Source organism: Tachysurus fulvidraco, chromosome 14 (assembly GCF_022655615.1).
Source record: "Tachysurus fulvidraco isolate hzauxx_2018 chromosome 14, HZAU_PFXX_2.0, whole genome shotgun sequence".
Lineage (NCBI taxonomy): Eukaryota > Metazoa > Chordata > Actinopteri > Siluriformes > Bagridae > Tachysurus > Tachysurus fulvidraco.
The window spans coordinates 18,353,264-18,380,053 of record NC_062531.1 but is presented as its reverse complement, the minus strand read 5'-3'; the positions used below and the strand labels follow the sequence as shown (position 1 = coordinate 18,380,053).

At 37.9% G+C, this 26,790-nt stretch overlaps 1 protein-coding gene across 3 annotated transcripts in view; it reads right to left on the bottom strand.

Annotated features, from left to right (window-relative positions):
• The window catches only part of LOC113655954 (ERC protein 2), a 197,390-nt gene that overhangs the window by 74,008 nt on the left and 96,592 nt on the right, over positions 1–26,790 (bottom strand). For all 3 annotated transcript variants that reach the window (XM_027166833.2, XM_047822836.1, XM_027166834.2), the window contains one exon: positions 22,616–22,776. In XM_027166833.2, the coding sequence (XP_027022634.2) occupies positions 22,616–22,776 (161 nt within the window). The remainder of the gene's footprint in view (positions 1–22,615; positions 22,777–26,790) is intronic.

The following is a 26,790-nucleotide window of genomic DNA, read 5'->3' as shown; positions in this document are numbered from 1 at the left end:
TCTCTCAAGTGCACTTCCCACAACATCAAGTCTTTCTCCATTTACATAGACATCGACTCCAAAGCTTCAGGCTCTCACTGAGTGTGCACTATAGCTTGAAAAAAAAAGGTAGGCCAATGTTTTAGCTAAGAATATAGCTAGCCAGTTATATAGGTGGCAAAATGTGGTTAAGGTGAGTAAAATGAATGCCCTCATGGAATCTATAGTATGCTAATAAATAACATTATGTAAAACCAAACATTTAATTCCATTTAATTTAACTGTATTTAATTTAAATCCTTACAATCTGCCTTCCCTACACTACACAGAACACACATTTCCTAACACTGGTTTAAAACATTTACATTTTTTTATCCTTCTTTTGCACTTTTATCATCATTTTGTTTATATATAGTTATTAGTGCTGTAGGAGGTAGTAGTGGTATCAAGATTTATGGTAGGAACAATGGTCATGATGTGAGAATACAAACTGGATGGGATTCCAGTCCAATTACGTTCACAATACATACACATTTGCACACACACATTCATGTCTATAGGCAATAGCAATCTACACCACTTACATTAATCAATCCATATGTTGGAGAACGCAGAGGAAAGCCACAATGCTACCTATTGTGCCACCAACAGTTATTGGAATATGAATAAAAATGTATATATTGGTATAATTTCTTAATTTCTTGACAGTGATCAAATTAAATGCCAGTTATTGTCAGATTTTAAACAGTACCAACTATTTCAGCATCAGTAAGGAACATACACATAGTAAAGTAACTACATGATTAGCATGTATGGCCTGATGTCAGAGTAATATGACTGTGCTGGAACTAAATTTCAAAATAACCTTTCCACAGTTTGACTTAACATGCTAAAGTGAAAAGTTATAACATAGTTTGAGAACTTTGCTGATGCCTCTGAAATGCTGATCCGTCCATTAATGATCCCAGAGTGACAGAGCTTCTAAAAGAGCACCATATGAACTCCCCATGACCTTTGACGAAGTGAAAAGATGTTTTTTGTTTCTTGTGTTGCATTTGTCCTTCTCACCTACCAGGACAGTTTAGTCTACAGATAGTCAGAGAGAGTATCCATTCTGTTATTCTAATGTCTGAACTAGCTTCATATGAAAACTCAGTGTGGTCCAAATTACAGTATGTATTACTAATAATGTATTACATTTGTGATTTGTGAACTTGCACTGCCTCTTATGTATTGAGAAGACATAGAAGGTGTAGTCAGCTTACAGTATGTCTTCTCATTACACACACACACACACACACACACACACACACACACACACACACACACACACACACACACACACACACACACACACACACACACATTCCCTTGACATTTGGTAGTGCTCAGCTGGTACAACTGCCCAAAGCGTATTTGCCTGCTTCCTGTTTCTTTGAAAGAGGGAAAAAACTGTATACCAGTATATGGCTACACACACACACACATACACACACATATACATGGTAGACATATGCTAATAATTATCAGCTCTCAAATTCCACACTGACTTTAATTAGTATTTTTCTAGCAATCTAAGCAGTTAGAAGAAAAGTGGTAAAATGCTTTTCAAAAGACTGAGAGAAAAATGCATCAATACTGCCTCCAACATGTTTAAGGTGTTATCCAAGTGTTCCTAATAAATTGACACAGTGTGTGTATGTTAAAACAATCAGTGCAAAGGTGCAGTTTTACAAATGTCTGGGCTAATATTCTGGAATATAATCAACACGACTGTAACTATATGTGGGGATTTGTGCATAGAATTATTTAACATTAAATATTCCAGACTAGTACTCTAGACTGCAAACTTTTATTTTTGAACCCTAACAATTAACTACATAGACATCATAGACCTGAACAATGTTTATGCGTGTGATACAACAAATTAGTATGCTTAGCAAGTGGTGCCTTAACATTAGGATGGGTATGGACAAGTTTACTGTGATAAAGGTAATGTGTCTAGTCATGCCTTTTGATTTAGTGAGAAATGCAGGCATATGGTAATGACAGGTTGAACAAACAATTGCAGACATGTACTGTACATGGCATGGAAAAACCCTGATGAAAGAATATGTGCTTCTCTCTCTCCCTCTCTCTCTCTCTCTCTCTCTCTCTCTCTCTCTCTCTCTCTCTCTCTCTCTCTCTCTCTCTCTGTGTGTGTGTGTGTGTGAATATTTGCATGTGTGTGTCCGTTCGGTCAGTCATCCTGTGATAATGGAATCCCTGCTTTGTGATCAAAAATGACATAACCACCACAGGTGCACTGTGAATGTGTGTGTGTGTGTGTGTGTGTGTGTGTGTGTGTGTGTGTGTGTGTGTGTGTGTGTGTGTGTGTGTGTGTGTGTGTGTGTGTGTGTGTGTGTGTGTGTGTGTGTGTGTGTGTGTGTGTGTGTGTGTGTGTGTGTGTGTGTGTGTGTGTGTGTGTGTGTGTGTGTGTGTGTGTGTGTGTGTGTGTGTGTGTGTACACGGCCTTGATCTTGAGATCTTGAACTGCCGCCTTGGTAAACACGCTCTTGACTCAGTCTGCCTTGTAATTACAGCAACAAGAGAAGAACATCATTTAGTTAAGGGAGGAAGTCTATACACAGTCTATACACTCTCCCCTGACACACACATAAATTTTAAGGCAGTTCATTTTGCAATCCTCTTCCTGAATTGTACCTCAGGCCATATGGGTCTATATCTATCTCTGAGGGTGTCTATTCAAACCTCTCTCTCTCTCTCTCTCTCTCTCTCTCTCTCTCTCTCCACACATTCAATTAATTTTATGAGTTTCTGCTCTCTCATACCTCATTCAATGAATGACTGTATGAGGAAAAAAAGAGTTTCATTAAAACACACAAAATCAAAACTCCCATATGCTGACAGAGGCATAGATTTGTCTTATGATAAGAAACAGAACTGGCCAACAAGGGAACGTTTCAATCTAGCAAAGATTGATAAGATCATACTATCTGTTTTCTAAAGCATCCAGTAGTACATTATGTATGCAATATGTGTAGGTCTGTTTACAAGAGAGCTAGATAGTAGATATTAATGGCTCCGATTTCATGTGCATTAATGTGGCCAGTATCAGTTTGCATTCACATAATCATTCTTTTAAGGTTTCGGCCATGAAAGCTCTGCATACAGTACTAATCAGAGGAATGCAAGGTCCTGGCTGACCAAAATGACAAGTATCTAACAATATTCAATTCAAGTGTGTGGTGATGCTGACAGCTGTTGAAAAAAGCTAATTTGAGCCATATGCCTTGCCGTCAGAGAATTAGTCATAGGAGTGATCAGCAAGGCCAAGAAACCTTGCCCCTTAGGTGCAGGAATCATCATTTCTCACTGCCAGTACTATCAAAGACATTATCAACACTAGAGTCCACATCCCACTGATCTTCATCAAAATGTTTTGTAGCTACACTGTCAATAAATTACTATATAGCATATGCTCAACCATGAAACAGCTCATGTTTTAGTGTGCCATGGGGATGATATACTACTATATAAGTAGATTCTAGAAAAGCATGGCTTCATCTGCTAGGTTCTCAAGAGAGACATAAGCACTAAAGACTATGTCATTCATGTTGCTGAATGAAAAATTCGAGTTCTCCTTCGAGAACCATGTTCTCAGTTCTCTTTCATCAACCATGACGCTCTCTTAGCGTCATAGTTGGCGCAATGGGAACGCTTCTTGTGGAAGCAGTGTCTGAAGCTCTGTGTGAATCATGAATCATCTCCTGGCTAATAAGATAATGTAATGAAGAGCAGCACAGCAGAAAATGGCATCTACGTCACATTACTCCAGCTGATTTGTCTTCAGGTAATGCTCTGTTGATGTTGCCTTCTGTTGTCTGTCATTGTCTAAGACTAGGGTATTTTCTTCATTATCATGGTGAGCATGCATTGCAATTGAATGCTTTTCACAATCTCCACTCTTGTCTGGCTGTATTCCATGCCTGCATACCTGTGCCATGTAGCTAAATTCCCATGTCTATTGAGCTGGTGGGTCTGCTTTGGTCTTGGTTGAGTTTCTCCTGATCTGAATGTGGAATTATTATTATTGTCTGCATTGGACTCTAAAGAGCTTAATGTGGGCAATGAGCAGTTGAATTGCCACAACAATTGCCACCCATTCAGTGGTGTTCGAAAAGCTCCTGGAGGTGAACACATGTGCTGTTACTAAGCTTTGCTTAGTTCGGCCTGATGAAAAGATCCGCTCTGAGCTTGAAAATTGCTATCTTGTTTGTGATAATTTGGGATTCAGCCACAAATGTGGGCACTTCTGTCTCCTGGACGAGGATTCCATCTTTTATGCCCTGAAGGACATCTGGCTAGGGTGCTCAGCTCATGGCAGAAGCATCCAAACCTAATTTGCTACAAATGAGACCATTTCAACTGGCTCAGGACCAGGGTATTTTAACCCCCACAGACACCTTTTCATGGTCACAAGGGTTACGCATTATGAGATTCATACCCTTCTTATGTGAACACACCCCGGTTTCACACCTTGGGTCCCACTCTTATGGTAAGGTATATCATCATCTCAAGTTTGTGAGCAGTCCTAGAGGCTGCCCTGCCCATGGCATTTGGAATGGCTCCTGTCTTACATGGTACACAGACTGCTTGAAGAATGGGGCTGTGTTTCTAGGGCTGAAACACTTCCTCCTGAAACTCAGGGGCTACATTTGGTGGTCCCCAACATGAATCATTGGGTCAGTCTGTGTTCATGCCCTCTGTTCAGGTTGCGGCAACAGATTGTGCACTAGTTAGAGACCAAATTTCTCTTACTGAAAATGATTTACACTACAGAGTGCATGATCGGGATGCAGGTTTCTGCTGAGGCAGGGGCTGAGGCTCAGGGAATGGCATCGCCACCTGTAGGTGGTGGAATGCATATGGCAATTTTTGGCCAGGCGGAAGTGGCTTTTTACTTTTTAGGAGTTGTCCCACTGTCTTCTGTGGCTTTATTTTTTTCACCGGGCCCTCTGGGTATGTATGCAATGATGCAAACATAGCTGAGTCTGTACACTTTCCCCGATAACTCTGCCCATAGGGGTCCCAGCTAGGGAGACACTACATGGCTCCTTATGTCCTTGGTAGATTCCCATCAGGAGGAACCTTCTGTCTCAGGCAGTAATGAATCATGCTTCTCTGTTTGTAAGACTGATGACCAAGTCTGAATGATTAGCAGATGACAGGAGAAGATTACCTATCTGATTGAATTGTGCCTGGAAAATTTCCTGGATGATGGATAACAGTCTGGGGGAGTTTTTCACTCTTTTTCACTTTTTCAATGAAGGAAAATGTTAATATTTCAGCATACCAATACAGTTTGAACAATACTATGCTTCTAACTTTGTGGGAACATTTCAAGGAAGGCACTTTTCTATTCCAGCAAGCCTGTGCACAAGTAAGCCCTGAAAGATAGAGTTTTGTGTGAAACAACTTGACTGTCCTGCACAGAGCCCTGGCCTGAACCCCATCTAACACTTTTGGAATAGAATGGAATGGAGATTGCTAACCAGGCCTTCTTGTCCAGAAACACTCCAAAATCTTGTCGAATGCCTGCCAGGAAGCTGTTATAGCTACAAAGAAGGGTCCAGCTCTATATAAATGCAATTTCATTAAAATCCTTGTTTGTGTAATGGTCAGGTGTCCAATACATTTGGCCATATAGTGTATGTGTAAATATGTGAATGGGTGATGCACTTGTGCTTCAATGATAGGCTCTGAATTCACCATGGGCTCAAACAAAATACAGTAAATTAACCTAATCCTGAATTCTGATTCAACTTAGTTTCATTCTCATAGAAAAAGAACAGGAGGCTCTTGTGAATATCCTGAAATCAGATAAGTGGTGATTATTGTTCAGTCTTGGATTGAAGCAGAAACAATCCTTACAGTATGTATCACCACTGCTTATATTATACCATTGTAAAAAAAAAAAAAAAAAAAAAAAAAAAAAAATTAAGTTCATGATTGAAAGTTCCACGGCAAAAAAAACGAAAACTCATTCCTTCCATTTGTAAAAAGGAATTGTGAAGTGTCTCTCAAAGCTATTTCTGGAACCACATTTGAGAGGAGACATTTCCGGGATTACAGCAAACCAACAGTTGAACTGCAATGTTCAATACTGGCTTTAGCATTGCATGAAGTATATTGAATTTAGTCTTTACAAGCTCCAAACAGTCTGGATTAGCCACCCTCAAAATGGTGGTTGGCCCGATTTGACCGGTGGCTGCAGCAAATAGTACAGAATGCACTGTTCAGTTCAGTCTGGCCACAAAGTATGTCAATGGGCCTAAGTGTAAGACCACTGCAGAGTGCACAAAATCTGTAGCTATCATAAGGGATTGCAAGAAGGTCAGCTTGGATCACAATCCAGCCAATTGACTAATTGTTGGCTTCAGTGGACAAAGCAGTATGTTCAAGGTATTCCAGGTATTAATCTATTTTTTGATTCCACTGATTAGTACAAAAATGTTCTACATGCCTCTCTATTAGTCCTTATTTTTCTAAACACCTTACACAGCATGTAAATAAATTGTCATACAGTCAAAATACAAATGCCAGACTGTCAAAGTAAAAGACTGTTGTGTATAAGCAGATTAAATGATTGCACATGCAAATCTGCGTAAAAATAAGTGCAGAGTGTGCATATTCTATAAATATAGGTCCTGTTTAAGCAACAGGATCATCCAAAAATGAATTCCAATGATACAATTAAAAAAGTGCCATACACTTCCACTCTTTCTGACAAATTAGAAAACATTAGCCTTGTTAGTCATGGCCTGGTCACATAATTTACATGTGCTAGTAAAGGACTTTACAGGGTGTTGTATCGCCTTAAAGGTGGATGTGCCTCATTGCGTCGCTCGCTTTAGTTGAACTAATATATTCCTTCCATGATGTGGGGACTCATAAAAGAGAAATTCCTTCCTTGTGTTGCCATGGCCCTCGAGGGCCCCGTGAGATCACTGCTTCTAATTCAGGTCTCTGTAACTCCCTATGGAGCACTAATGAGTGTTCATAATGCTATACAACAATGATAAGACAAAACACTGCTCACTCACACTTTCTTACACAGTAAAGTATTACTTATGTTTTATCTAAAACCTGTAATATAGCTTTCAGACCACACACTGACCTTGTTAATTAAAAAAGAAGAACTTTACTCATCATCTGGGAATGATTTCTGTTTTATGGATTGAAACTGGTAGAAATTTAAGGAAAACAAACACCTTCCCAACAACACAAGCAGGTGCACGGTTTGCAGGACATGACACTAGTTAAAGAATGAGTTAATACTCTCACAAAGAATACTAATATTAAAGAATAAGTATCATATTATTAAACACACCCTGAATTCAAATCACACCGTGAACACAAAATCAAAAGGTTAGGAGTGAAATGCTCGAAAGAAAGGGAAGTTTTTTGTTCTTGGGTTTAATCAGAACTTGCTGCATAAATCACAGACTGGAAAGCATCAACAATAGGCGCATGAGCATCAGATCAGGATCATGATTCAGTAAATTCAGACTAGTAGGTGGCCTGGTATGATAAATCAGGTTTTCTTTTACATTATGTGGCCACCTGGGTGCATGTGAATCACATTCCCAGAGAAGAGATGGCACCGGGATGCACTATGAGAAGAAGGAAAGCTGGCAGAGGCAGTGTGACGCTCTGAGCAATGTTCAGCTGGGAAAGCTCTAGCATTCATGCGGGAGTTATTTTTACATATGCCACCTACCTTCATGGTGGAGGTGGGGGACTCAAGTCACATGACTTGACTCGAGTCTGACTCATGTCACAATTTTCAGGACTTGCGACTTGCTTGATTAAATTATGAAAATGACTTGAGAACAAGTTACTTGAGACTTGACTTGACTTGAAGTGGAAGACTCAACAATGACTTGAATAATAAACAAACAGCAATAAAATTGATTTTGAAAAATAATTATTGTGACATCCGCACCACTAATCAGTGTCTGTGCCTTTAACAATGAAAAGCTCAAACCACGCCAAACATAGCAGACAGTAGTCCAGCTCCACAATTAATCTCATTTGGCTATAAGGACTTTGCCAATAAAAAAAGATTTGTCAAATTTCTGACATTTCAACAACCACAAGGAAAGGTAAGAAAGTCATTTCTTTATAGTCAGTTTCACTAAGATCTATAACGATAATGTAAGGAATTAATCATTTCTGTTTGTCATAATTTGGCCTTGGTTGCCTTATGTTTTTTTCTTATTAGAAATGTGATCATTATCATCACTGATAGGTCTCGTAAATAGATGTATTTGGGAATTTGGCTATAACAGTGGCCTAGCCTGAATTTTAATGTTGAGTGGCATCTTAAAATGAGCAGGCCATTCTATATTACATGTAGGCTGTTTCCAAGTGTGGGGGCACAGTGGCTTAGTGGTTAGCACATTTGCCTCACACCTCCAGGGTTGGTGGTTCGATTCCCGCCTCCGCCTTGTGTGTGTGGAGTTTGCATGTTCTCCCCGTGCCTCGGGGGTTTCCTCCGGGTACTCTGGTTTCCTCCCCGGTCCAAAGACATGCATGTTAGGTTGATTGGCATCTCTGTAAAATTGTCTGTAGTGTGTGATTGTGTGAGTGAATGAGAGTGTGTGTGTGCCGTGCGATGGGTTGGCACTCCGTCCAGGGTGTATCCTGCCTTGATGCCCGATGACGCCTGAGATAGGCACACGCTCCCCGTGACCCGAGAAGTTTGGATAAGCGGCAGAAAATGAATGAATGAATGAATTTCCAAGTGCTTGTGTGGACTGCGTTTGGAAACTGAGAAGCAGTGTGCTTATACCAGGCGTGCCTCAATTAGGACGCTCCTAAATTGCATAGTAAAACAGGTCAGAAATCCCACCCTCTCCATGTAAACAAATAGGACTTGTAATAAAAAAATAAATTACACTTTCAATATAATTTTCAGAATGATGGTTTTTGTCATTTATGCTAGTTATTATCACCACGCTGATATATGTTCAATTGTTCATTTTTATGATAAGTTTGATTTTAGATAGCAATATGATGCTATAAAAATGGGGTGTGTCCTTATGTTTGATTGGGTCTGCGTGAGTTTGATGTAGCGGCTCTGCCTCACGACACTACTCCGGTTCCAAACAAGTCTCTACTGCACAGACTCTGGTTCCAAATGACTTCATTTACTCAATGGTGGCAGTTGCCATATTAGAGCTATTTTAGCTTCACTTTTCTATAGTGGAAGTAATAGAAGACGCGTCGTCCATCTTTTATATATATATACGTATATATCCTTGACTTGGCTCGACTTGACTGACTTGACATCCCCCCCCCCCCACCCCCACCCCAAGGGGAGATTGTGCTTTCTGTATTGCTGCCCCCAGGCTCTGGGATGCCTTGCCAATCTCCTTAATACAAGCATCTTCTCTTAAAATTTCTAAGTCCAGGCTAAAGACATTTTTATTTTCAAAAGCATATGGCTGATGGGATATTTGTAAGATTTTATATTTTTTCTGTTTGTTTAGTGTGTTGTTCTGTTTTTAATGACCTAATGGAAAGCACATTGGTCGACGGAAGTTGTAATTAATTGTGCTATATAAATAAATTGTCATTGTCACTTGCATGGACTTGACCATGTGTGACTTGTCCCCACCAGTATATCCCTAATGGCAGTGGCACCTTTGTTTCAGGAATGGTCTGAAGAACATCACATGAGTGCAGAGTACCTCCAAATTCTCCAGATCTAAATCTGATAGAGCATCTGTGGGATGTGCTGGACAAACAAGTCTGATCCATGGAGGCTCCACCTCACAAAGTACAAGACATACTCTAAAGTATCTGCTGCTAAAGTCTTAATGCCATCAATTAAGTTTGTTTCGATTCAATTTGTGCTACACACTACCACTTTGGACTTGCACCACATACTCAAGAGATGAGAAAAATGTTTTGAATTCAATGCGGGGAGAATAAACCCATAGACTTGTTTGAAACTAGGCTCATCATCAAATTGCTAATCATAGCAGATGGCAAATAAATGAAATGAAACATATACTGTACTGTGTGTGTACTGTATATACAGTATATATACCACTGCTAAGTTGACATACAGTAACTCTTAAATATACTATGTATATGTCATTACACATAACTAAATATTTTATTCAAATAAATGTCCCTAAAGTATTCTGCCGTTTTAAAGTACACTTTTTTACTTAAAAGTATATACAAGTAGAAAGAAATCAATAATCTTAAGCGTATGCTTGGTTTCCACAAGGGGTTACTATTGCCACACAGTTACATTTACTTGCATTAGAGTTATTGTATTGTATTGTATTGTTTAGTGTTGTATTATTATTGAGTTTTATTTTAAATTATTCCTGACACAGAAAGCATTTATGGAATGACAATCTGTCTACAATGGAAAAGCCAAAATAATGGGATGAAGATCCCTATTACTTTCTAGCTTACAGTCTTACTAATTCAGACCACACCTTAGACATCTCAATTCTGACTCAGGCACAAATGGGCATACAAAAGCATCTTATATATAAGCAAACACAAACCTGAACCACACCCTCATGTCAGTCATTGAAGTAAATCTTGACTAGGTTTCCAGGCTTAATATATTAGAATAAAAAAAATCTGCATTGGTTTATGGAAACCTTAGCTTTGTACAAATCACCAGAAATTTTTTGTGATGTGTGTAAGCAGATTCGTTAGTGGTTTTGTTGAATTCTTGGGTTACAAGGAAGAAACAGTAAAGGGCTTAACAGCTGCCTGAGCATTTCTAATTGCAGTTTGTTATCTCTGGCACTAGCTGAGCTGCTTAGAGGCAACATGCTCAAACAAAAAGCCAGTCATGTTGGCTGCCGGCAATTACCGGCCTCGAGTCTCGCCGCAGCCCACTAAAGTTAGCTGCCACAGTTAGGATTCCAGCCATCCATCCATCTTTCACCAAAAAAAAGTCAAGATGGTGAGAGAATGGCTAAACCAAACTCTAGAATGATGAAGAGGACTAGATTGGAATGTAAAGTAAGAACACACTGGTGTCAGATAAAAATTTTCCCACTACGTATTTAAAAAGAGCATTGGCATAAACAGGAACCATTAAGACTTTTTAAAATTTTCCACCAAACTACGTGACTGGGATGTTCTTAGTAAAATAAAGTGGTTACAGTGATGTCACTGATTATCAGGGAAGTAGCTTGTGAGTTGTCTGATCTCCTTCTGGGTAACCAGTTAATAATAATTACAACAGAATTACTGAAGAAGAGGATAGGAAAGTCATTTTTGAAGATGGAACCATTGCCATATTAAATTATTATTGACATATATATATATATATATATATATATATATATATATATATATATATATATATATATATATATATATATATTTTAGACCATTTTAACAGAAACAAAACACAAGAAAACTACTTCAGTATGATCAAATTACTCTCAAGACGTTAACACACTCTACAAACACAAATGTCTGTAAGGTTAGCACTTTATAATAATATTTATAAAAAATTTAATTTATAATGTCAAACAAGGAAATTCCTCCTGTTATTTCTCTGTATGTTGCATAAATAAACCCACATATATGTAGTTCCGTTTGAAAACAGTACCATACAACCAGAAACTAAAGATTGGGGCTGATAGCCAATATGTTAAAAAAAATAATAATAATAATGCAAAAGCTATTAGTGTTTCATTCATAATTGACTAGTAAACAAGTTGATTTAACAGCCAGTAAAGGAAAATATAAAATGCTAATCTTTAGCTTTCAGAAAAAAAAAAAAAAGATTTCATTTAGTTTTTTTAATTTTGAAGCACTTCACAGTGGTGTCATGTGCCTCAAGCCTGGAGCTACAGTATAGAGCATGCTTCTTACTTCCTGATGTACAACAAAAATCGAGCTAAGATCATGTTAATAGTAGAAATGCTTTTTAAATAAGTGAATTCATTTTCTAATCAGCAAAACAAAGATTAAACCAAGACAAATTTTGAAAAATCAATTAACTTTCGACAGGAAGTAAAGTAGCTAACAAAGGTTCAAATAATATATTTTAGATGCAACACCAAATCTAGTAGCAAAACAAGCAACGACTTGCTGACCCTTTACTGTGGTGAAAAAAAACAATTTGAAAATTTGAACAATTTTAGAAAAAATAATTGTTATGTTTACATTAGTTTCTATTAGTTTGGATTAATTCACTGGAACTAGCTTGTTATTATATAATATTAGCTACGACACAGTGATGAGCACTGATACACAATAACTCTGAACTAGGACTCAGAGGCAGTGACTCACTTTTGGTCCAGCATTCACCATAAAAGGTGCATTAAACTTTATGTGGCTACAGAACAAGCACAGCTTTTTGTTTTTAACCACCTCTTAAGAGAACGAGCTTTTTTCTTTGGCATGCAAAAAGAGTACGCTTTTTGCCGAATGGGAACAAGGAGAGGGGCCTGTATGTAGCAGTTGTGTACCAATAAACATAATGAATTCCATGTGCCATTTCGTTTTTTTTTCCTAAGGGCTAATTCTGACATTCCTTCGTTTTTATGTCATTCTTCTGGTGGGTCATTACTATGGTCCACGTACCCCCCAGAGAAACTTAATAGTACTGAGAGAAATGCATATCACAGCAAGATGAGACTGATAAAGCATGTGTGTGTGTCTGCTAGAAACCTTGTATGTATTGTGTTGTATGAGCATTTATGACCAAGTGTATTGGAAGTGTGTGTATATTTGAGTCTGTATGCTCTTGCTCATATCCATGCTTATGTGCATTTGTGCATGTGTGTATTGTGGCTAAAATGTTCATAGAAGGCTACCTAGGCTATTGAGTTACACACATGTGTTCTTTATGGGCAGACTAATGGAGCTGGGTACTTCCTCTGCCCCCACTGCAATCTGCTGTGTTACAGTGTTGTTTGAAAAGCAAAAAGAGTGGATTAAGGGAGTAAGCAAATGAAGCAAGATTGTAGAATAACCTTTTATCTGATAGAAATCTGAGATGGAACAAGTGAGAGAGAAAGAAAGAAAGTAACTGTACACATTCCATCAGGCTATGCTGAACAAACACACAGCTGGGAAGTGATAGTGAAGATGAATGTGTGTTTGTGTGTGTGTGTGTGTGTGTGTGTGTGTGTGTGTGTGTGTGTGTGTGTGTGTGTGTGTGTGTGTGTGTGTGTGTGTGTGTGTGTGTGTGTGTGTGTTTGTCTTGCAGTATGAGTGCGTCATTTAGCTCTTTTTTCTTTGAAGATCTATGGTTAATGTGTGTAAAAATACTTTGAAGAAATGCACATGTACTGTTGGTTGGGTGTGTGTGTGTGTGTTGTTGTTGGATACTCCATTATCTTGTATGTCTTTAAAGGAGAGATGCCTGCATTCATAGCACCATGACTGTGACCATGATGAGTATAGGAACACTCTTACAGTACGTGAGAAGAAACAATTTGGGTACAGTATGTGCCTTACAAACACAAACACACACACACACACACACACACACACACACACACACACACACACACACACACACACACACACACACATACATATTCATCTTCACTATCAACATCCAAAACCTAGCACATTCATATCATACCTGCCCTTCCTATCCTTTTCAGATATTTTACCTATGTAGTAAAAAGCAATTATCCTGTGTGTAAACATTGTCTTGACCGTCCACAGAGGACATCAACGAGTGCATGCAGACAGGATAACACACCCTCTGCCCCAGTAACTCTTTGTCTGTATGTATAGCACAGGGTCATTGAACCAACAAAGGACATAAAAATAAAAAAAGCCACTACATTCAGCTCTGGTGGCCCAACAATAACAAAGCCTTGTTTACTTTTACTGGAAAGGGCCAATGCAATCAACACAAGTGTCTACATCTTTTCATGTCAAAATCCTTCTCGCTCAGTTAATACATGATTTTTTTTTTTCATGCTGCTTTAACAGACTGAGGTTAGCTAGGTTTGCCATTTGCAAAAAGGGAAAGTGCCAAAACCAAAGAAACAAGCAATGAGGCATGTCTGACACCACAACAAATACTAAAGAAGAGAAGGGAAAAAACAGACAAATCTTTTATTACAAGGATTGTAACTTTTAACAGATTCAGTCATGCTTAATTCAGTCACTGTTATTATTGTTTTCTTTTTATTTCTTTCTTTCATTTCTTCTGAACAAACAAATTGTGCATAATTGCTTTAAAAAGAATGAGTCAAAACAGAATAAAAGTCTTGTGTAGCATTAACCACTTCAATTCCGAGTTCCCATTAGTGGGTCCAGATTCTCAGAACTGCATTCCTTTCTTATTAGTTTCACAGTTAATAATTCACACTAGGTTCTACACTACATGCTCTAAGATTAATAACTGACTAAGAAGACAAGACTTCAGGAATCTGAAGTTTTGTCATGCCATGGTGGAGTTGTGAACTCTCTTCAGGTCATGTGACAGCAGTTAGCATCATTACTCTTTAGACAACAGCAAATACTTTGCAAATGCTGAGAATCTTCTTGCTTGTGTTTTAAACAAAAAAAGGATCTGATTTAAGAGATAAATTGCATTTATCGTTTTGCAAAAGAAGTGCCAAATGCATAAATAACTATATTTTGATGTGGCCTGCTACAGTTCCCCTTGCTACAACTGAGCTAACTTTCACTGTTGCAATGCTTGACTCTATATTTATTGAAAGCTGTTTTTAATAAAAGATGAAGCAAATGCACAACAGCAAATGCTTTAAAGAAAAATGACTCATCTTGCAATGTTTTTAATATAAGCTTGAGCAGGTGCCTGCAGCTGTACTTCACGTGCTAACCCCTAAAATGTACAAAGGTTCCAGACTGAGCACCAAAGCTATATAACATGAAACAGTGTGTGAAACAGTAACTGTTACTTCAATGCTTAAAGAAAAAAAGGTTAAAAAAAAAAAGAAGGATGCCCTCTTAGGGCAAGTATGCAGAGCAAAAAAGATACAGATGGTGAACAAAAAGATTTACACTTGAAGGAAGAAAGAATGAAGTGATGGACTGAGAGGAAATCCAGTGAACATATGGAAAGGGCCCCCCATAACCACATATGCTAAGAATAGAGACATCAGATTCAGCTCAGGAACTTGTCTGTAACGGTGAGCCGGGAGTGCAATAAGTGGGGAAAATCAAGCTGAAAATCCTGCTGTTGAATGGTTGCCATTCATATGTGATTCTGTTAACCTTTTCTCATCCATACACAAGTGCAAATGCAAGTGCAACACACACACACACACACACACACACACACACACACACACACACACACACACACACACACACACACACACACACACACACACACACACACACCTTGAGATGACCTTCCACTGACATAATTATTAACGCAGTTTATTATTGCTTTACCTCTATACCTGTCATGCAAACTTATGTTTTAAACAAATCTATTGTTAAAAGATATTTTCAATTATTAAATAAATATATATTGTGTAAATACATTTATTTTTAATGTAAATAATTTTTTTTGTTTAATTTTATTTAATTTAGAAATTCTACTGAATGAAGTGCGTACTTCCTGCTGCTTTCTCTGTAGTCAGCACAATATTACTTATGTTCCACAATGCTCGTGTCCTAAACATGGGAACAGACACATAAGCAAAATCAAACTTGGGAATTTGTGAGCTACTTTGACCAAGTAACAAACAAACTGGTCATTATTGTCACATTAAATCCCAAAGAGCGGCAAATGTGCATAACTAGAGAAATACAACAGGAGGATCAGAGATAAATAAGCAAAATGTGATGTGTGATATTATTGAACCTTTGTCCCCAGCTGCATAATTCAAAGAAGAATACACACACACACACACACACACACACACACACACACACACACACACACACACACACACACACACACACACACACACTCACACTCACACTCACACACACACTCACACACACACACACACTCACACACACACACACACACACACACACACACACACACACACACACACACACACACACACACACACACACACACACATCTCAAGGGTTTACTCATACAGGTCTTTATCCCTTCCATTGCATGTGTGTGTGTGTCTGTATGTGTCTGTGTGTCATTCAGACCAGGGCAGCAGATCAGATCTCACCACTATTGTCTGGTCTAATTTCTTACTCATGAAATACAGCCAAAAACGTTTCCAGGGAAAATGCTCAGCGTATGATAGGCAATGAAGAGAAATGGAAACCGTACGCGCTCTCTTCAGTAAGGAATTTATCAATCTATTACAAAGTTTCAGTGGAGCCATTATGGTTTTAGGTTTCCTTCCAGATCTTCTTTAAATTAACAACCTTCCCATTTGACAAATGGCTTAGTTATATGTCAAAAGGAAACATTTCCAACCCAAGCTGAAAAAAGGATAATGAAGTGAGCAAAGGGAAAAGGTGGACATCTAAATGCAACAAAGAGGTATTTTTCATTCGTTCTGAGTGTATGAACTATATGAGACCATTTGCATAAAAAAGAATCTTACTGTCTGCAGTTATTCTGAATCCATTAATTTTTTAGATTTTTATACTCATAACATTAGCATGACAGAAACATCCTATCATTTTCCTCAAATGTGGTTGAACATCAACTAAACCAGTATTTTTAGGTTAAAAGTTCAGACACACCACCCTTTGCACCAGAATTAATTGGCCATTGTTAGCATATAAAGTTCTTATATTTCTTAAATGTAGCAGCAGTCAATTATTCCGAGTAGGCGCTATCAAGCCAATTACAACAACTAGCAATCTTCTGAAGTCCTCACTGAACTGGCATGTTGCAATAGCTGGCTTACTCTGGAGAAACACATACCTATTTATGTGACTGGATAAACTACTAAATAAGAGAAAACAAAATGGTTTACTATGTAAATTGCAAACCTGTATCCCATGCAGATCAGTTATGTTCGGCTCAACCATGCAGATTGTTAGAAATATGTATGTTTACTGACCCACTGGAAATGTCATCATCCCAAAATGTTTTCTATTGTACCTTGGAACAACACTAGCACTCAACATTTAGAGGGCAGTTCCCTATCATTCCCTGGCTACTACAGTATAGCTACAACAGTATTCCTTGCTTGAAATGCATGTCTACCATATTAAGGAGGTCCTGCATTTTGCAGAAATGCTGTCCAAGTTAGAGATACAAAACCCCAAAGCTTCAATGATTATCATTTTCTCCTATAAACTCTACAACTGAAGGCAACTATGATATTGGGAACAGACAGCTATGGTTTACAAGACAGTTGCACAGCACCAAATAATGGTGTAAACACATAAGTCTGTGGTTGTGTCTGAAAGTGGATTGGTTTGACCTATCTACCACATTTGGTGTTTTCTGTGAATTTAACATTAATTATTTTTCACATTTAAATGGCCAAGTTGAAACAAATTTCTAACAAAATTCTATGCAAAAAAACAGGATGAATGTCATAATTCTTGGTCTGGTGGAATAAACAAAGAGTATAACAAATACAGAAGCAGAGGATCTTTCACAAGTACAGCTAGCTCTCCAGAATCCATACTTCCCAAACTATTACTGAACAATTTTTTGTGTGTGTTTGTACAAAAGTGCTTTTAAGCCTTTTACATTGATTACATTAACTCTGGTTCAGGTAACGAGAACTTCGGTATGCGAGAATTTAGACAGGTTGAGAACAAGTCGTGCAGCTGCATTTTGTATCATTTGCATAGGACAAATTGTGTTCATAGGAAGACCCGCCAATAGTGAGTTGCAGTTGTCTCTTCTTAAGATGACAAAAGACTAAACAAGCACCTGAGCAGCCTGAGTAAACAAAAATGGCCAAATCCTTCTAATATTGTAGAAAAGGAACCAACATGAGCGTTAGCAATATGCGAGGAACAGGACAGTTGATTTTCCATGGTTACCCCAAGGTTGAGAGCTGTGACTGTTGGGGAGATCAGATCATTCTGCAAGGATATTGCAAGATCATGACCTGGGGAAGAATCACCTGGGATGATCAGCAGTTCAGCTTTGCTAGGATTGAGCTTTAACTGATGAGCCATCATCTAAGATGATATGTCTCCCTGACATGCTGAGATCTGAACAGAAGCTGTGGTATCTGAAGGTGGGAAGGAGAAGATAAGTTGAGTATCATCATAGCAAAAAACCCGTGTAAGGAAATAACTTTACTAAGAGAGTGATTATACAAGGAGAAAAAGAGAGGACCAAATACTGAGCCCTGTGGAACACCAGTGGAGAGTCTGCGTGGAGCAGATGTCACTCCCCTCCATGTTACTTGATATGACCGACCTACCAGGTAGGAAGCAAACCATTCCCATGCTGAGCTGCAAATTTCAAGACTCCTGAGGATGGACAAGAGAGTCTTGTGGTTGACCGTAAACACTGCTGAAAGGTCAAGGAAGACGAGGACAGATGACAGCTTGGCTGATCTAGCAGCATGTAGTTTCTCAGAGACCTCCAAAAGGGCTGTCTCTGTCAAATGTGCTACTTTAAAGCAAGACTGGTTGGGATCCTGCAAGGTTGTTCTGTGAGAGACAGACAGACAGTTGATTATAGACAATGCGTTCAAGAATTTTTGAAAAAAAAGACAGAAGTGATACCGATCTGTAGTTAATGATTTCTGATGCATCCAGAGCAGTTTTTTTTCTGGATAGCAATAACCCTTGCTCTCTTAAAGGTAGTTGACCAGATGTTAGGGATCTATTGATGACTGTGGTGATGAATGGCAGAAGGAATGGGTCCAATGGGCAGGTGGTAGGATTGCACAACCAGATGAGTTGTAAGAGTAAGTAAGTACCAACATTGGAGTGGTAACATCATAATACCCAAGTTGATGACAAGTTTTACCATAGTGAGTAGGTCTGGAAGAGCAAAAATGCCTAAAACAAGCAGATCTCTGTCATGCAAACTTTCTTGTTTATGAAGCAGGTTACAAGGGCTTACCCCTCAAATGATTTTTGAATATGACATGGGTGCAGGGAACCTATGCACCAATACATTCAACTATTTAAATCCAGAATATACCATGAACCAGCAGCTTCCCTACATGTTTGTCATTGAGCCAGGTTCCATGAATTAAGGACCCCTAACACAATCCACGCAGAGGGATATGGTAGCTCAGTGGTTAAAGTGTTGGGCTACTGATTGGAAGGTCATGGGTTCAAATCCCAGGTCCACCAAGCTGCCACTGCTGGGCCACTGAGCAAGGCCCTTAACCCTCAGTTGCTCAGTTGTAAATCACTCTGGATAAGGGTGTCTTCTAAATGCCGTAAATGTAAATACACTCGTTCAGATAGCTAACAGCATCTTGGGGTGGAGGTTATAATAATGATTGTCATAACAATGATTGTCAAAAATACTAGTTTGGAACTGTATCCATAGTAGTTCTACTAATAGTGTCAGTACAAGCACCGAAATGTTTTACAAAATGTTTTTTAGGAAGCTTGGATAGGATAATAAGAATTGTGTGTGTGTGTGTGTGTGTGTGTGTGTGTGTGTGTGTGTGTGTGTCTAAGGAGAGAAGTTTGATGGCATATAAAGAAAGATTACAGGTGGCTTGGCAATGCAGAGCTGCTTACTACAATGTCAAACAAAGCTGCAGAAATATTTTACAATTCAAAAAGCATGAGAGAAGACTGACTGTGTGCCAGGATTTTTAGATTTCATGAATATATTTGTGTGTATCCCTTTTGCACAATATTACATTTGTGTTAAATGTATAGTTCATGTTTAAACAGTTCTTAAGATCTGCCTCCATAACATTGCGATGAAGTATGATACTTGATAAAATAATTGAACAAAAATGCCAGGCTAAATACACATAGACCCCCACACACAGACACACAGATAACATAGCTCAGCTGCCCTCCCCTTGGGAGTCAGGGGAGAGTCATGTGACCTGTTGGCGGCCTTTTCCAGCTGTAATTCTCCCAGACTTCTTTGCTTTCAGCTAAAAGGGCTGTAAGGCCAAAACTGCTTTTGGGATCGAAGCACTCACTCAAATTAGTGTCTCAATCCTCAGAAAATCTATCCAAATACCACAACCTTAAACACTGTCGTACTGTTCTAGGAATATGAGAGAGAGAGAGAGAGAGAGAGAGAGAGAGAGAGAGAGAGAGAGAGAGAGAGAGAGAGAGAGAGAGAGAGAGAGAAATCAAGAGAGAGGGCACGGTTGGAGACAAGGGCGCCCTTGGCTTTGCCATCTGAATCCACTTACATGTAAATTGGTTGTCTATCTGAATTAAGGGGAGCTTTGTGAGGGCAGTTCCACTAGCCTGTCACTCAATGGAGAGCATGCTCTCTCCTTCAGTCAAACTCTCTGTGAGGTTAGCATAATTACTTATGTATTAAAATACAGAAGAAAGAAGAACATGGAAATTAGATCATAGAAATTATATTGAACTATTAAAAAAAAACAAAGATTTACAAATATACCTGGATAAACATGTATATTAAATACAGATTAAGCCTCAGTGTTCTGTTTGGAGTCTATATGACTCCAGAGCCTATTTAAAACCTCTTTTCCTGGTATTACATGATTTATCTTAATTGCATAAGGTTTTTTCAGAACCTAAATGATAATATTTTTGACATCCGCTATGACATGACTACACATGTGATGTTTAGGGTCATATCAACCCTACTAATAATTGTTATTGAGAGCAAAGTATTTTCACATACTTTGAATATTTGGTACCTAAGGTGCAATTTCTTAATACAAATCTCTCTCTCTGTCTCTCTCTCTCTCTCTCTCTCTCTCTCTCTCTCTCTCTCTCTCACACTCTCTCTCTCTCTCTCTCTCTCTCTCTCACACACACACACACACACACACACACACACACACACACACACACACACACACACACACACACACACACATATCTGTATACAGCACACACTCAAAAAAATATGTTCCTCTTGCATCTGAAGTCTTTTTTGGTTTTCACCATTAGATGAATTTCGGGAGCATTTTTTTTGTGTATTATATTGTACATGAACGAATATAGAGGATAGTTTTGAGAGGGTATAAAAGATTACCCTCTCCAACAAAAAAAAATACTAATAATTACTAATTATTACTAATAGATTCATGTGTTTAAAGGAATGTTTTGGTGGAAACCAGTGAACCCAGAGGTTCTGTACAGTTCCACTCAAGATAAGGTTCAAACTCAAGATCCTGGAGCTGTGCTGTGGCAATTCTTCCCACAATGCCCCAAGCCACCTATCAGTTCATGATTATTTCGTTAACCATTATTCAATTTAAGTGGTAAATGCACCCAGAAAGATTATACATATATTTGAATACATATGTAGCCAAACACATTTGCATGCTGCAAATAGATGGACCCAATTAAGTTGGATCTCATGATCCCATTAAGATGCAAAGAATAATAATTATTAAGTTTTCTGGTTAAGGGCTATGTGCTATTTTTTTTTAATCATCCTTTAATTCTGGTGTTTGATCACCCTTTAGTGCTTCTCAAGAGGAACTCTTCAAAATCACAATCCTGGCTACTGAGTATATACTCACCTTCTGTACATTGGGGAAAAAGAGGGTGGAATGAATTGCCTACAGAAATGAGTGTTCATGGGTGCCAGTTGAGGATATTATTATTTAAAGGACCTTATCCTTTAAAAGGAATTACAATGCCATCATCCAGAACACCTGAAATCAAGAGGCTGTGGCTGCCCAGTCATTTGGTCTTCTTTAACCTCAGTAGAGGCTCCTGGGAAGAGGGCGTATTTAACAAGCTCCATTTCCAAAAGTCCTTTCATGTAAGCATTAGAAGTGGCATCATCTATCTGGGTCTGTCATTGCTGTTTTTGTTGGTTAGTCATAGCTGTGTTTTCCCATTCCCCTGTGTGTTTAATAAACCTCTGCCTGAGTCACTTTCAGTGTCCTGGAGAGTTGTTTGTTATAAAAGCTACTTATTTTTTTAAACTATATTAAAATAATTCCACCCACAATTGCTCCCGTTTGTTAGACACTGTAACTCTTACAGTCTGTAGATGTAGTCCTAGACATTCTAAAGTCTCTGATATAACATTGTAAATTGTAACAAAGCACCTCTGGAATTTGAATAATCTGAAACTGGAATATGAGGTACCTGTATGTCAGACACCCTGCACAATGTAAGGCTAATAATAAACAGATTAAAAACTGAGTAAGCAGGTTGTTATTTAGAAAAGAAAATTACAGTATATATTCACTGATACGGTGATGTTAAGCCGTTATGGGTGACATGGGTGTAATGATCAATACCACAATATCACATTTCATTTCCAAATTTCCATGAAGATAAGCTGCTTTAATTCAAAGAAATGACTTTATAATAGCTATAAGGTTAGGAAAAACTTTATTAATTAGCCTAGTATACATTCCACAACATTAGATGTAAATATAAATAGTTAAAATGCATGTTTTATCTTTCATAAAAAAAAACACTGAAAAATTGTTATATATCGAAGAATAAAACACTTAAAGCCGTCCTGTGTTGTATGCCATCACCACCCTAGTGAGGATTATTTTCCTATCACATTACTTTATATACTCACTTCATTTCAAGTATTTCCTCCAGTTGTTTTCGACGTTCCTGCCTCATGCTGCTCAGGTGAGTTTCTCTCTCAGCAAGAGAATTTTGGGTGGAGGACAACTGCTGTTTTGTCACATCCAGCTCTTGTCTTGTCTTCTCCAATGCAGCCATCAGGTCTTCCAGCTGGAACAAAATATGAATGAAAGACAAACACACCCATATACTTTAACACATGAAGCAAACACATGTATTATATATTCCTAAAATATATAGCCAATTGTATGCATTTTTTGTATGTAAGCTATGTACAGCTATTTAGAGTGTTGTTTTCTTTGTTGTTGAATGTAATACAATGCAATATTAAGTTAGAAATGAAAAATAAGAGACTGATGTGATGATATTTGCATGTACATATGGCACACAAAACCGAATGCGATTCTAGTATACTTTAATTTTATTTCAGCATGAATAATCCTAGTGGTACTTATCACATTAATCGCTGTAAATACACTTTAATTAAAACTACCGCTTACACCCTGCATGAGCAGCTCTCAAATAATTGTCCGTAGTTACATTTGAGTTCTGTACACTAATATGACTTGTTTCTTGTTCTTCCTCCTTTGTAATCACTTTTAACAATGGACACAATGGCATAAAGCAGCATTAGAGGCAGTCAATTTTACACAAAACCAGTTATACAGAAATCCACTAAAAAATTTATATCCATTTTGTAGGCTCACAAGTGCCAAAGCATGTGGTTTGGGGTATATGTAAAAGGTCATGGGCCACATCTTCTTCATGTGAGCAAATGACTTCCAGGATAAGATGTATATGTATTGAAGGATAAGGAAAAAGGGTGGAATTAAATAATGAGAAATTAATTAAGTATATCTGCATGTGGGGAAATGAGTTTTCACACGTTAGTCTTCTTTTTTCTGCTTAGTGTGGTGTTCATGTGGTGTCACTTAGCCAAGTTCTTCATTTTAAAATAAGATTTATTTATCGGATTTGCGCTGAATTTGTAATTGTGAATATTCAAATATTTTCTAGAAAAAAATATTAACTGTAATTAAACTAATAGGAAATGTATGTACTAAAAGTACAAGAGTGTGCATTGTCTGGACCTGTCAGCGGGTCTTGTTAGTTTAAGATGTTAAAAAAAGTCCAAAAGAACAACTCAGTGTTCTCTGTGTTGAGACCATAAGGTTTAAATGCATTTTGGATCCTGCTGTGTAAAGTAGTGCTTACATGCACCTGGTTTTATACAAAACCTGTACATCTGATATCCTAAATGGAAACACCAGAGATGCACAAACATGTACACGTGACCCTTAGTATGATAAGCAAATTCTGTTAACCTCTGTGTATATAAATCACTGAAAGAAGGCCTTGGTTCACAGACACACACACACACACACACACACACACACACACACACACACACACACACACACACACACACACACACACACACACACACACACACACACACACACACACACACACACACACACACACACCACCACCACCACCACCACCACCCTCCTACTCACACACATATCAGCTGCTTTACCAGAACATTATTAATAATGAATACAACATGATTTAGTCAAATGAGGGGCTTTGGGGATGTAAGATGTTAAGCCTCTTAGCGCCTTTAGCCTGTGTATGTGCTAATGTGGTTCAGATTTAAAATTTTTCTCAGAGCTTGGTTCTAATCCATCACCCACTCCTATGTACCCCATTAATTTTTTTCCATTTAAAAAACTCTATTTTTCATTTTAACCATGCAGCTCATCATGTATGTACACATCACTGGAAAAAAAGGGGAATACTAGGAAGGGGAAAAATATTGTACAGCCAGCTCTTTTTGGGTTAGTCAAGTCTTTAGAGAAGTTGCTCTCCTTCATGGGATGGTTTATATTTAATACTGAGATTCTTTGAAAAGGCTAAATTTTGACTCAGGAACTAAAGAAATAACAGGCCAAACCTAACCTCTCTTTATCAAACCAACCTTTTTCTCTCTAAACACCATAGTATCCATTTCTGTCTCCTCTTTATGCTTCTCCTTTTCTAAATTTGATTTGAACCTTTTTTCCCTTAAAGTCTTTTATTTAATTGATCTTGTAAATTATAGTGTCTTTTATTTTAGTTTCAAAATTGTTTAAATGTAAACAAAGTAAAGGATTTATGTAGCAAGTTGGTGAGGATAAACTTTGAAACAGTCTATTTGACAGAAGTACTCGGCCCAACATAAGCTTAAGCCAGACTGGAAAAACATTACAGAGTTATGATTGGCCAGTGGCTCCTAACTGTGCACTTGCTGTCTTATTTTGATCTTTTTAGATTTCATGTGCAGGAATGAGCAGCTGGGATGTATGGGTGCTCCAATTACTTCCGCTCTCTCTCTCTCTCTCTCTCTCTCTCTCTCTCTCTCTCTCTCTCTCTCTCTCTCTCTCTCTCTCTCTCTCTCTCTCTAGCTGTATCTTTTCTTACTAACTTTCCCACACACACATATTTAATCCCACCTAGCTTACAGTCCTACAGTCAGACCGGTACAGTCACAGAATAGAAAAAAAATGTTTCTATAATTACGAGATTTTGTTTGTTTGAACAAATTTAATGTCATTAATTAGTATGTGCATTTAATATTACAGCTGTGCAAGGCATGCTTGGGAGTCTGAGAGGCTAAAAGTGAGGTTACTCCAGTTCATTGGCATGCATTTTTATGAGTGGAAAGAGTAGAGAAGACAGGAAGCTTGATTCATCTAAAATAATCGGCACTCAATTTAAGGTTAAGCAAAAAAATTTCAGACTTCGCCAATGTACTCTCAGCTCATCCGGAAGGCCTTTGGTGCTGAAAGAAAGAAAGTGGGCAGTAAATGGAGCAAATGCACTCAATGGTATAATGTAGGGGAGGACACAAGTAATATTTAATATATATCCTGGTAAGAAAAACTAAAGAAAATGTAATCCAGTTGTAGCCAAAGAGTGCACTGAACACATGAGAGAGACTGAGTGACATGCTTAGATGAAACAGAGTAAAAGAAACAAGTTACTTGTGTGGGAGAGGTCAGTAACAGTAGAAAGATAAGGAGTTTCACAAGAATTCAACATTTGTTGGCTGGTTTTAAATACCTGCAGATGCACTTATGTACTCCTTAAACTTTAAGCACTAGTCTGCTGCTTATAATTTATAGTAATTCCTGAATAATAGGCTGTAAGATAAATAACTAAATAATAAACATGGACTTTAAGGGGTTTGTATGATTTACAACGAATGTGTATATCATTCTGGTTGCTTGGCATTTGTCAAAATAGTGTATGGTCGATTGCTTTGTAAAGTGCTGAAAAAGTAATATTTAATAAAAATAATATTGTGGATGTACACTCATCCGTCCGAGATTCCTTGAAGAAATTTTAATGCTGGCCAACGTGTCCAGGAAAGATAAAGTTTAGAGGACAATCTGGAAAAAAATCTTTTTGTCTCATTTCAGTGCGTATTTAGTAATGATTTTGGACTATGAAAACTATATGTGATATAAAAAAAAAATTAAAAAAAAAACCAATCAAGTCACTGTAGGTCAAACTCACAACGTCTCCCGGTCTTAACATTAAGTGTGCTCTGTAAGGGCTGAAATTTTCATATTGTTATATTCTTTGGTGAAGCCATTGGTTTATCTTGAAGTTTTCCCTTTTATTCTTTTAACTTAGAGTGTAAGCAGTTTTTTTTTTCTCTTTTAGTTCAGGTCTAAATGGACAAAACCTTCGCTATCACATGGCTCAGGTACTAAGTTGTTCTCCTCATCCCGCTATTAGCTGGCTAGGATTTTGAAAATAACTGAAAGGTATACATGAGTATCAAGGATGCAATAGTGTATTAGGATTTAGTAGTGAACCAGTCAGAAAAATAATTTCCCCAACAGAGACTTTATTTATGTGTATGATTGCAAACATTGTTGTACATATGTTGGTCAAAACTAATCAACCACTTTAATGTTCACACCTGCTCATTAATGCAAATATCTAATGCAGATACAGGTAAAGAGCTCCAGTTAATTCTCATGTCAAACATCAGAATTGGGGGAATCGTAATGCCTAATAATTCAAGCTTTGAGGTGGATGGTTTACAACAGAAAACAACCACATTGAGTTCCACTCCTGTCAGATAAAATCAGGAATCTGAGGCTACAGTCA